The sequence below is a fragment of the Petromyzon marinus genome, unplaced genomic scaffold (genome assembly GCF_048934315.1).
Source record: "Petromyzon marinus isolate PM22_M1 ecotype Great Lakes invasive population unplaced genomic scaffold, UKy_Petmar_22M1.pri1.0 PM_G_Scaffold_4, whole genome shotgun sequence".
Lineage (NCBI taxonomy): Eukaryota > Metazoa > Chordata > Hyperoartia > Petromyzontiformes > Petromyzontidae > Petromyzon > Petromyzon marinus.
Genome location: NW_027422983.1, coordinates 1,375,069 through 1,387,221, shown reverse-complemented (window position 1 = coordinate 1,387,221; position 12,153 = coordinate 1,375,069). Strand labels below are relative to the sequence as shown.

The 12,153-nt window shown below is 53.2% G+C and overlaps 1 protein-coding gene across 1 annotated transcript; it reads right to left on the bottom strand.

Moving 5' to 3' along the window:
• Nucleotides 1-5,201: 5,201 nt before the first annotated feature.
• LOC142916551 (uncharacterized) lies at nucleotides 5,202-12,072 on the bottom strand. The gene is made up of 3 exons (XM_076061673.1): nucleotides 11,989-12,072; nucleotides 5,499-6,686; nucleotides 5,202-5,252 (listed from the first exon to the last, which is right to left on the bottom strand). The coding sequence occupies exons 1-3, from the start codon at nucleotides 12,037-12,039 to the stop codon at nucleotides 5,202-5,204; spliced, it is 1,290 nt and encodes a 429-aa protein (XP_075917788.1). The 5' UTR covers nucleotides 12,040-12,072.
• Nucleotides 12,073-12,153: the final 81 nt, after the last annotated feature.

The following is a 12,153-nucleotide window of genomic DNA, read 5'->3' as shown; positions in this document are numbered from 1 at the left end:
GTGTTGACCACGCTCCACCTCCTCCAGTCAGTGTGTGTATCATGGTGTGTCAGTGTGTGTGTCAGTGTGTGTCCGGCAAAACAACCCCCTACCTCCTCGCGGTGCCGGACGGGCAACTCTGTCGTGGACAGTGCTGTGGGGGGAGATCCAATTTTGATTGGCTTCTCCCCTCATGGCATATGTGTCCACCACAGGGGCTAAACGGGGGCTCTGGATGGGTGCGAGGGGCTGGTAACCCCTCCACCTTCCATTAATTACCACGAAACCACGAATTAAACTGAAATATGTAACTAATAAGCTTGTGCCGGAGGCCCCGGGGGGCCAGGCGTCTATGACGTCTCCTGGCCAAACCCCAATTGGCGGAGCCAGGAGATTGAATACCTACCCTCGGGGCTACTCCAGAAACAATGAAAAGCCACTACGGGTGGCCACGTGGAATGTTCGAACGCTCACTGCAGAGGAGAGGCTGCCACTCCTCTGTCGGGAGCTGGACCGGTACCGCCTGGATCTATGCGGCATTCAGGAGGTCCGGTGGACCGGCTCTGGCTCCTGCCACCATGAGGGGTGGACAGTCCTCTACTCGGGGCAGCAGACTGCCAAACAACAGGGTGTGGGTCTTCTTTTGAACAAAAGAATGAAGGCGGCGTGGGAGCATGGCGGTGAGGTGTGGGAAGCTGTAAGCCCCAGGCTACTTTGGGCTCGCCTTCCCATCAACCGGAGGCGAGGAATGGTGGTCGTGGTTACTTATGCCCCCACCGAAGATGAACATCCGTGGAGGGATGCAGGCAAAGCCGATGAGTCAGATGCCTTCTATGACCTCCTGTCACAGGTGCTGGCTAAAGTGGCCCCTCGGGATAGAGTCATCATGTTGGGTGACTTCAATGCCCGAGTTGGTCATAGATACTGGCACCTGGTCTGGAGTGATTGGAGGGCATGGGCCAGATCAGCTCAATAACAACGGTAGGAGGCTGCTAGATTTTTGTGCAGCCCATGGGCTTGTAATTACCAACACGCTGTTCCGGCATCGGCGCATCCACACAACATCATGGATGCATGCCGGGTCCAAGCAAGAACATCTGCTGGACTACATAGTGACGGACCAGCGAATGCGAGCCCATGTCCTTGACACCAGGACCTACCGTGGAGCTGATCTGCCCTCTGACCATCGACTAGTCATCTGTAAGATGCGCCTGCCATTCCTCCACTCCGGTGGTGGTGTACACCCAGGACCCCATTCCAACATAAAGTGGCCTGGTCTCAGTTATCTGATGAAAGTTGCAAGCGAGAATTTCATCATCGCTTGCGGCTGGGATTGGCATCGTCCCCGACTCCTCCTGATGTCGAGGGTAAATGGGCGAGGTTTAGGACTGTGACTCATGCAGCTGCAATGGCTGCTTTTGGTACGCAGTCCAGACCTCCCCAGAGACCCTGGCTGACAGAGGAGGTGTTCAGGATGGTTGAGAAAAAGCGACAGGCCCACTGTCATCGGCTACAGAATCCCACGTCAGAGAATGAGGAGGCTTACCGCAGCCTTCGCTCGGAGGTTCGGAGAGCCGTGAGGCGCTGCAAGGATGGGTGGTGGTCGCGGGTTGCTGAGGAGATGGAGTCTGCCTCAGTGGCCCGTGATCACAAATCTCTATTTAACTCCATCAAAAAAGTAACCTGCAGCGCCACACCTATTACCATCATTAGGGGAAAAAACGGTGATCCAATCTCCGACCCCCAGGAACAGGTTCACAGATTTGCTGAGCATTTCTGTGAGGTCCTGGGGGAGGGAAAATCCCTCAGCCAGGAAAACATCGTGGCACAAAGTGAGGATGACCCTGCTGAGGCTGCGGTGCCTCAAATATTGGAAGAAGTCACCCCCTGTGAGTGGCTGGCTGAGGTGCCATCTGCTGAGGAAGTATTGAAGGCGATCCGGAGTCTGAGACCAGGTAAGGCAGCTGGCAGAGATGATCTCCCAAGCGAAATGCTGAGGGAGAGTGGTGTTTGTGCACAGACTGCCCTATATGACATAACTACAGTCTGGACCACTGGACGGGTTCCGCAGGATTGGAAGGATGCCCTGGTGGTCCCCCTTTTTAAGAAGGGGGACCGCACAGACTGTAACAACTACAGGGGCATCTCACTCCTCAGTGTGCCGGGAAAGGTCCTGGCAAGGATTATTCAGCATCGCCTTGCCAGGCACGCTGAGGAGAGGCTTGCAGAGCCCCAATGCGGTTTCAGGAAAGGGCGGTCCTGCACAGATGCCATATTTTCTGTCCGTCTGCTACAGCAGAGGTGTAGGGAATTCCAACAAGACCTACATCTCTGCTTTATTGACCTGGTCAAGGCCTATGATACTATCAGTAGGCCTGGGCTCTGGGTCGTTCTTCGTGCTTTTGGAGTACCTGACCCTCTGCTCATGATCATTAAGGACCTTCATGATGGTGAGCGGGCCCGGGTAAAACTACGTGGCCGGGAGTCAGAGCCATTCCCTGTACACCTTGGGGTGCGACAGGGATGTCCTCTGGCTCCCACATTATTTAACATCTATTTTGACCACGTAGTTCGTGAAGCCTTCAATAGCTGTACCGGGGGAATCTCCATATGGTACAGATATAATGGGAGGCTAATTGATGCCCGGGTGCGGTCAAGGGATGGCTCCCTATTGCTCAACCACGTTATGTATGCTGATGATTTGGGAATAGCTGCTCAGTCAGAGGAGGAGTTGGAGATGCTGCTGCTGAGGCTGGAGCGTGCCACTAAGAGGTGGGGCCTTACCATCAGCCCCACCAAAACTAAGCACCTGCCTGGGTATTTTGTACCATCGGACACTCCACCCCCACAGCTCCCAATCGGTGATGGGGCAGTTGTGGAGAGAGTGGAGAGTTTCCCATACCTGGGCAGTGTGCTTATGACTGGCTCTAGTTTAACAGCAGAGGTCTCACTCCGAATCAGTCGAGCGGCAATATCTTTTCATCGGTTGAGTAACGCTGTGTGGAAGCTACCTGTTCTGTCGCTCCGCACTAAGCTTCAGGTCTTCTCGGCCATGGTCATTCCCTCCCTTCTCTACGCTTGCGAAACGTGGACCCCCCTAATGGAACATCTTCGCCGGTTAGAAACATTTAGGCTGGCCTGCCTACGATCCATCCTGGGTTTAACCAGACTGGATTGTGTGAGGAGCTCACAAATCCTTGAAAGATCTGGGCAGGGTCCCATCGGTGAGCTCCTCCGGCAGGCAAGGCTGCGATGGCTGGGTCATGTAGCCCGCATGCCCAGCCACCGCATGCCGAAACAGCTTTTGTTTGGCCGGATTGAGGGGGCTAAGCGGGCGCGGCACGGGCTAGAGAAGAGATGGAGTGATGTGGTACAGGAGGACGTGGAGCTGAGTGGACTTGCCGATGACTGGTACCAGCGGTGTCAAGATCGGCCTCTGTGGAGGAGGCTCGTGAAGGATGCTACTGGGCAGTTGGAGGCAGTCGCCCTCCAACAACAACGGAGGGCGGAGGAGCGACGCTCAGAACAACGAGCGGAGCGCCGGGTGGCTAAAGCACAGCAGGTTGCCACAGTAGGGGGCACAGGTGGTGCATCAGCCAGTCATCTCAGTCAGTCGACCTGTGGCACCTGGGTCTGCCCCGTGACCTCCTGCCAGCGGGCGTTCGACACTTCACGTGGCCTCAGGGTGCACATAGCCTGGCACAAGCGTCGTGGTGACATCACCGCCACGTAGTGGCGAATGGCGGTTGTTGTTGTCAGTGTGTGTAGGTGCTCGCTAACAGCACTTGCCCCTACTGTCTGTTAAGGCTATACGGGGGATCTTGGTTTTTTGCTTTGTCAGTGTGTGTGTCAGTGTGTGTCTGAGTGTGTGTGTGTTAGTGTGTGTGTCAGTGTGTGTGTGTCAGTGTGTCAGTGTGTGTCTGAGTGACTGATTGTCTGAGTGAGTGACTGAGTGACTGTCTGAGTGAGTGAGTGACTGAGTGAGTGACTGAGTGTCTGAGTGAGTGACTGAGTGTCTGAGTGAGTGACTGAGTGAGTGACTGTCTGAGTGAGTGTCTAAGTAAGTGTCTGAGTCAGTGACTGAGTGAGTGACTGAGTGAGTGTCTGAGTGAGTGACTGAGTGAGTGACTGAGTGAGTGACTGAGTGTCTGAGTGAGTGTCTGAGTGAGTGTCTGAGTGAGTGACTGAGTGAGTGACTGAGTGTCTGAGTGAGTGTCTGAGTGTCTGAGTGAGTGACTGAGTGAGTGATTGAGTGTCTGAGTACGTGTCTGAGTGACTGAGTGTCTGAGTGAGTGTCTGAGTGAGTGACTGAGTGAGTGACTGTCTGAGTAAGTGTCTGAGTGAGTGACTGAGTGAGTGACTGAGTGTCTGAGTGAGTGTCTGAGTGAGTGACTAAGTGAGTGACTGAGTGTCTGAGTGAGTGACTGAGTGTCTGAGTGAGTGACTGAGTGAGTGACTGAGTGTCTGAGTGAGTGACTGAGTGAGTGACTGTCTGAGTGAGTGTCTAAGTAAGTGTCTGAGTGAGTGACTGAGTGACTGAGTGAGTGTCTGAGTGAGTGACTGAGTGAGTGACTGAGTGAGTGACTGAGTGTTCGAGTGAGCGAGTGAGTGACTGCGTGAGTGTCTGAGTGAGTGACTGAGTGAGCGAGTGAGTGACTGAGTGAGTGACTGAGTGTCTGAGTGAGTGTCTGAGTGAGTGTCTGAGTGAGTGACTGAGTGAGTGACTGAGTGAGTGAGTGACTGAGTGAGCCACTCCCAACGCCCTCACCCGCTGCCCTGGAGTCTCCTCACCCTCCTCCTCTCCACCCTACACCTCACCACCCAGCCCCTCCTCACCACCCTACACCTCACCACCCAGCCCCTCCTCACCACTCTACACCTCACCACCCAGCCCCTCCTCACCACCCTACATCTGACCACCCAGCCCCTCCTCACCACCCTACACCTCACCACCCAGCCCCTCCTCACCACCCTACACCTCATCTCCTCCTCCTCACCCTGCATCTCCCCTCCAGCTGGGGTATCTCAGCCATGATGTCGTCTATCTGCTTGAGAATCCGGCACTCCTCCACCCTCTTGAGACTCGCCACCCTCTCCTCCTCCACCTCGTCGCCCGACTTGCAGTCGCCATCATCGGCTGCACTGCGTGATCTCCGTAGTCCCCTCCTCCTCTTCTTCTTCCTCCTCCTCCTCGTCTTCCTCTCCTCCTCCTCGTTCTCCTCCTACTCGTTGTCCGCCACCTCCCCATCGTCTCCTGCGTTGTCGACGCTCGGCTGCAGGCGGCTGGCGCAAAACTTCAGCAGCAGCCTGCGGACGCCCCCCGTAGACTCCACCACCTCCTCCTCCTCGCCCCTCCGCTCCTTCGCCTCGTCACCCTCCACCACCACCTCCCCCTCCTCCTTGCCCCTCCGCTCCTTCACCTCGTCACCCACCACCACCTTCTCCTCGTCCCTCCGCTCCTTCACCTCGCCATCCTCCACCACCACCTCCCCCTCCTCATCGTCCCTCCGCTCCTTCACCTCGTCACCCTCCACCACCACCTCCTCCTCCTCGTCGTCCCTCCGCTCCTTCGCCTCGTCCCCCTCCACCACCTCCTCCGGCGATGACGATGATGAAGACGACGACGACGATGCGTGCGAGAACGACCAACAGCTGGACGACGACGGCGACGCTCTCTGCTGCCGGTATTGTTGCTGAATTTGTTTCCGTCGCTGCCGCTGCTTCTCCAGGGCGCGACCCCGGCGCCTCTCGGTGGGCGGCGGCGGCTCAGCCAGCGGCCGCGTCATCAGCGAGGAGAAGTGGAACGTCGCCCCACGCGGGGCCGAGCGCCGCTTGCCCGCGACCGCCGGCGCCGGTGGCGGCGGCAGCGGAAGAGGAGCCGGCGGCGACGGAGGAGACGGAGGAGGCGGAGGAGGCGGAGGAGCGCGGCAGGTAGAGGAGCCCGGGCAGGGATCGGGATTCGGTCCCGCCGGGCAATCCGCCGCCGCCGCCACCTCCCGCCGCTTGCTTAGCGGCGACCGCCCGGCCAAAACCTCCTCCTCTTCCTCTTCCTCCTCCGCCTTCATCACCGCCTCGGCCTCCTCTTCCCCTCCTCCTCCTCTCGCTCCGCCTCCTCCTCCTCCGCCCCTCCTGCTGCTCGCCCTCCTGCCCACGCCCTGCCACCAAAAGTCGAAGTGTCTCTTCCACGCCGCACGCGGTTCAACCGCGGCCTCCCTGCATCTCTCCGCCTCCTCCGCCTCCTCCTTGCCCGCCACCTCGTCGGCACCGAGCGCCGGCCCCGACTCTCCGCCGCCATCTCCGCGCTCCGGGGCGACCCTCGGGCCGATTCCCGGTGTCGGCGTCGTCCGGGCGCCGCCGCCGCCGCCGCCGCCGCCGCCGTGGGAGCTCTCCTGGGGGGGCGCCGCCGCCGGAGTCTCCCGGCGGCGGCGCCCCCCCTCGAGAGCCCGGAGCGTCACGGGGCGACGAAGACGACGGTCGCGGCGGGGAGGCCCCGGCGCAGGCCCCGGCCCCCCGGCATCGTCGTCGTGGAGCGGGCGAGCGACCTTGAAGGGCGCCGCGTGGGACTCGGCTCCTCCTCCTCCTCCGGCGTCATCCGCGGAGCGCTTGGGCACCCGGATGGGCCAGGAGGAGCGAGCCCTCGCGGAGGGGGCGGCCGTGGCCGTGGCCGGGGCCGGGGCCCGGGCCGGGGGAGGCCGTCTGGGAGGCTGCTGGTGAAGGGGGAGGGCCGGAGGAGAGGGAGGAGATGCGGGATCAGATTCCAGCATTCAGCACGCAAACGTCCTGGTAGTGGTGGTGGTATTGGTGGTAGCGGTGGTGGTCAGTGATTGTAGTGATGTTGGTAATGGTGGTGGTAGTGATGGTAGTGTACGGTAGTAGTGGTGGTGGTGGTATTGGTGGTGGTAGTGATGGTAGTGTATGGTAGTAGTGGTGGTGGTGGTGGTGGTAATGGTGGAAGTAGCGGTAGAAGTGGTGGTGGTGATGGTGCTAGTGGTGGTGGTAGTAGTGGTGGTGTAATGGTAGTGGTAGCGTTGCTGGTAGTAGTGGTGGTAATGGTGGTGGTGGTAGTGATGGTAGTGTATGGTAGTAGTGGTGGTAATGGTGGAAGTGGTGGAAGTGGTGGTGGTGATGGTGCTAGTGGTGGTGGTAGTAGTGGTGGTGTAATGGTGGTGGTAGTGTTGGTGGTAGTAGTGGTGGTAATGGTGGTGGTGTCCGGCAAAACAACCCCCTACCTCCTTGTGGTGCCGGACGGGCAACGCTGCCGTGGGCAGTGCCGGGGGGGAGGGTCAATTTGGATTGGCCTTTCCCCTCATGGCGTTTGTAACCACCACAGTGGCTAAGTGGGGGCTCTGGACAGGTGTGAGGGGCTGGTAACCCCTCCACCTCCGATTAATTACCACTAAACCACGACCACAATATTTTATAAATAAGCTTGTGCCGGAGGCCCCGGGGGGACAGGCGTCTATGACGTCTCCTGACCAAACCCAATTTGGCGGAGCCAGGAGACTGAATCCTTCCCCTCGGGGCTCCTCCAAAAACAACAAAAAGCCACTACGTGTGGCCACGTGGAATGTTCGAATGCTCACTGCGGAGGAGAGGCTGCCACTCCTCTGTCAAGAGCTGGACCAGTACTGCCTGGATCTCTGTGGTAATAAGGAGGTCCTGTGGACTGGCTCTGGCTCCTGCCACCATGAGGGGTGGACAGTCCTCTACTCGGGGCAGGAGACTGCCAAACAACAGGGTGTGGCTCTTTTTCTGAATAAAAGAATGAAGGGCTGTGGGAGCGTGGTGATGAGGTGTGGGAAGCTGTAAGCTCCAGGCTACTTTGGGCTCGCCTTCCCATCAACCACAGGCGAGGAGTGGTGGTCATGGTAACTTATGCCCCCACCAAAGACGAACATCCGTGGAGGGATGCAAGCAAGGCCAATGAGTCAAATGCCTTCTATGACCTCCTGTCACAGGTGCTGGCTAAAGTGGTCCCTGGGGATAGAGTCATCTTGTTGGGTGACTTCAATGCCCGAGTTGGTCATGATGCTGGCACCTGGTCTGGAGTAATTGGAAGGCATCGGGCAGATCAGCTCAATAACAACGGCAGGAGGCTGCTAAATTTTTGTGCAGCCCATGGGCTTGTAATTACCAACACACTGTTCCGGCATTGGCGCATCCACACCACATCATGGATGCATGCCGGGTCCAAGCAAGAACATCTGCTGGACTACATAGTGACGGAACAGCGAATGCGAGCCCATGTCCTTGACACCAGGACCGACCGTGGAGCTGATCTGCCCACTGACCATCGACTTGTCATCTGTAAGATGCACCTGCAATTCTTCTACTCCGGTGGTGGGTGTACACCCAGGACCCCATTCAAACCCTTAGTGGCATGGTCTCAGCTAGCTGATGAAAGTTACAAACGAGAATTTCATCATCGCTTGCGGCTGGGATTGGCATTGTCTCCCACTCCTCTTGATGTCGAGGGGAAATGGGCGAGGTTTGGGACTGTAGCTCATGTAGTTGCAATGGCTGCTTTGGGTACACGGTCTAGACCTCCCCAGAGACCCTGGCTGACAAGAGGTGTTCAAGCTGGCTGAGAAAAATCGACAGGCCCACTCTCATCGGCTACAGCGTCCCACGTCGGAGAATGAGGAGGCTTACCGCAGCCTTCGCTCGAAGGTTCGGGGAGCCGTGAGGCGCTGCAAGGATGGGTGGTGGTCACGGGTTGCTGAGGAGATGGAGTCTGCCTCAGTGGCCCGCGATCACAAATCTCTATTTAACTCCATCAAAAAAGTAACCTGCAGCGCCACACCTATTACCGTCATTAGGGGAAAGAACGGTGATCCAATATCCGACCCCCAGGAACAGGTTTGCAGATTTTCTGAGCATTCCTGATGTCCTGGGGAAGTGGAAATCCCTCAGCCAGGAAAACAACGTGGGACAAAGTGGGGATGACCCTACTGAGGCTGCGGTGCCTCAAATATTGGAGGAAGTCACCCCCTGTGAGTGGCTGGCTGAGGTGCCATCCGTTGAGGACAGCAAGTTGGCCCAGTAGGGGGCACAGGTGGTGCATCAGCCAGTCGTCTCAGTCAGTCGACCCGTCGCATCTGGGTCTGCCCCGTGACCTCCTGCCAGCGGGCGTTCGACACTTCACGTGGCCTCAAGGTGCACATGGCCTGGCACAAGCGTCGTGGTGACGTCACCACCACTGAGTGGCGAATGGCGCTTGTTGTTGTTGATAGTGGAGCTGCTGGTAGTATATTTGGAGTGTGTGTGTCTCTCGCCTCGTGGTCACGTGGATTTGTTTCTGGTTCCTCCGGTTTCCCCCCCTCCAGATTTAGAATTAACATCACGCATTTAAAATATTTCACTGCGATACATTTCCACACGATGAAGTCACGTTGTGTTGAGCTTTCATTCGTGATGGCCAGGTCGCTTGTGAAAAAACGCCACATAGCTCAGTGGGCCTTACCTTGTACAATAAAATAGAAAAACTAGTTTATAGTTGAAGAAGAGAGATGAGTTGGATCTGTCACGTGGGTTATTTAAATAAAAAAGGTTATTCGTTTCATCAGGTCATGTGCACAGATTACAATAACATTTGGAGGGAAAAAAAACATGCTGGCCGTTATGTGACTTCACCGAAAAATCCAAAAAGTAAGTTATGGTCAAGTTTTATTTTAAATTTATTTAGGATATTTGCTCTTAATGTGCTTACTTTCCCCCAGCACATTCACTGCATTGTCTTGGTGAATGCATGGCATCGCGTGGTCATAACCCACCGGGATATTTTTCCCTTACGCGTCAAGAGATTGACATTCTCAATGGAAATCATTTCAGGTATTCACTGAAAGTGTCAGAGATGAATTTTCAGGATAAAACTGAACATTCGTGCTAAAGATTGGTGCCATATTGTACGATTATAATTGTGCAAAATGCAACCAGAACACAATTAGCACGGTTAGCTACGTACCGCTACAGTCTACATTATAGACTCTCAGTACACTCACTCAGCTTAATAACCAGGCTACATTCTACATTATAGACTGTCAGTACACTCACTCAGCTTAATAACCATTACTACAGTCTACATTATAGACTGTCAGTACACTCACCATACTTAATAACCATTACTACAGTCTACATTATAGACTGTCAGTACAATCACCCAGCTTAATAACCAGGCTACAGTCTACATTATAGACTGCTAGTACACTCACTCAGCTTAATAACCATTACTACAGTCTACATTATAGACTGCCAGTACACTCACCATACTTAATAACCATTTCTACAGTCTACATTAAAGACTGTCAGTAAACTCACTCAGCTTAATAACCATTACTACAGTCTACATTATAGACTGTCAGTACACTCACCCAGAATTAATAACCATTACTACAGTCTACATTATAGACTCTCAGTACACTCACCATACTTAATAACCAGGCTACAGTTTACATTATAGACTGTCAGTACACTCACCATACTTAATAACCAGGCTACAGTCTACATTATAGACTCTCAGTACACTCACCATACTTAATAACCATTACTACAGTCTACATTATAGACTGTCAGTACACTCACTCAGATTAATAACCATTACTACAGTCTACATTATAGACTGTCAGTACACTCACCATACTTAATAACCAGGCTACAGTCTACATTATAGACTGTCAGTACACTCACCATACTTAATAACCATTACTACAGTCTACCTTATAGACTGTCAGTACACTCACCATACTTAATAACCAGGCTACAGACTACATTATAGACTGTCAGTACACTCACCATACTTAATAACCATTACTACAGTCTACATTATAGACTGTCAGTACACTCTGGTTAATAACCATTACTACAGTCAACATTATAGACTGTCAGTACACTCACCATACTTAATAACCATTACTACAGTCAACATTATAGACTGTCAGTACACTCACCATGCTTAATAACCATTACTACAGTCTACATTATAGACTGTAGTACACTCACCATACTTAATAACCATTACTACAGTCTACATTATAGACTGTCAGTAAACTCACCATACTTAACAACCAGGCTACAGTCTACATTATAGACTGTCAGTACACTCACCATACTTAATAACCATTACTACAGTCTACATTATAGACTGTCATTACACTCACCATACTTAATAACCATTACTACAGTCTACATTATAGACTGTCAGTAGACTCACCATACTTAATAACCAGGCTACAGTCTACATTATAGACTGTCATTACACTCACCATACTTAATAACCATTACTACAGTCTACATTATAGACTGTCAGTAGACTCACCATACTTAATAACCATTACTACAGTCTACATTATAGACTGTCAGTAGACTCACCATACTTAATAACCAGGCTACAGTCTACATTATAGACTGTCAGTACACTCACTCAGCTTAATAACCATTACTACAGTCTACATTATAGACTGTCAGTACACTCACCAAGTTTAAGAACCAGGCTACAGTCTACATTATAGACTGTCAGTACACTCACCATACTTAATAACCATTACTACAGTCTACATTATAGACTGTCAGTACACTCACCAAGGTTAAGAACCAGGCTACAGTCTACATTATAGACTGTCAGTACACTCACCATACTTAATAACCATTACTACAGTCAACATTATAGACTGTCAGTAAACTCACCATACTTAATAACCATTACTACAGTCAACATTATAGACTGTCAGTACACTCACCATACTTAATAACCAGGCTACAGTCTACATTATAGACTGTCAGTACACTCACCATACTTAATAACCAGGCTACAGTCTACATTATAGACTGTCAGTACACTCACCATACTTAATAACCAGGCTACATTATTATTCACAAATTAAATCGTTTGTATTTTGTCAATGGCCATAGACTCAGTACCGCGCCCATAGACCCAACACTGCCCATAAATTCAACAGTGCATATTTAAACTATCTGCGAATCACGGGCTGGACATTTGAGGCCACTTTTTACCTCACGTTTTCCCTCACGAGAGGCGATCTCGCACCCCTGGGGGGTCGTCATCGTCGTTAATTTCTGCTCCGAAATAAAAAAAATTCAAATACGCACCTCACGACTCTCAAAATGGCGCCTGGCCGAGGAGGAGTCTCAAAAATTTGGCGGGAAAAAAATCCCGCG

What these genes read in the sequence shown, in the direction of transcription:
- LOC142916551 (XM_076061673.1), bottom strand. Translation starts at nt 12,039, where the DNA reads ATGACGACCCCCCAGGGGTGCGAGATCGCCTCTCGTGAGGGAAAACGT. An exon ending in CTCGTGAGGGAAAACGTGAG is followed by an intron (nt 6,687 to 11,988) that starts GTAAAAAGTGGC and finishes CCCCTTCACCAG; the next exon opens with CAGCCTCCCAGACGGCCTCC. An exon ending in TGGTGGTGGAGGGTGACGAG is followed by an intron (nt 5,253 to 5,498) that starts GTGAAGGAGCGG and finishes AGCCGCCTGCAG; the next exon opens with CCGAGCGTCGACAACGCAGG.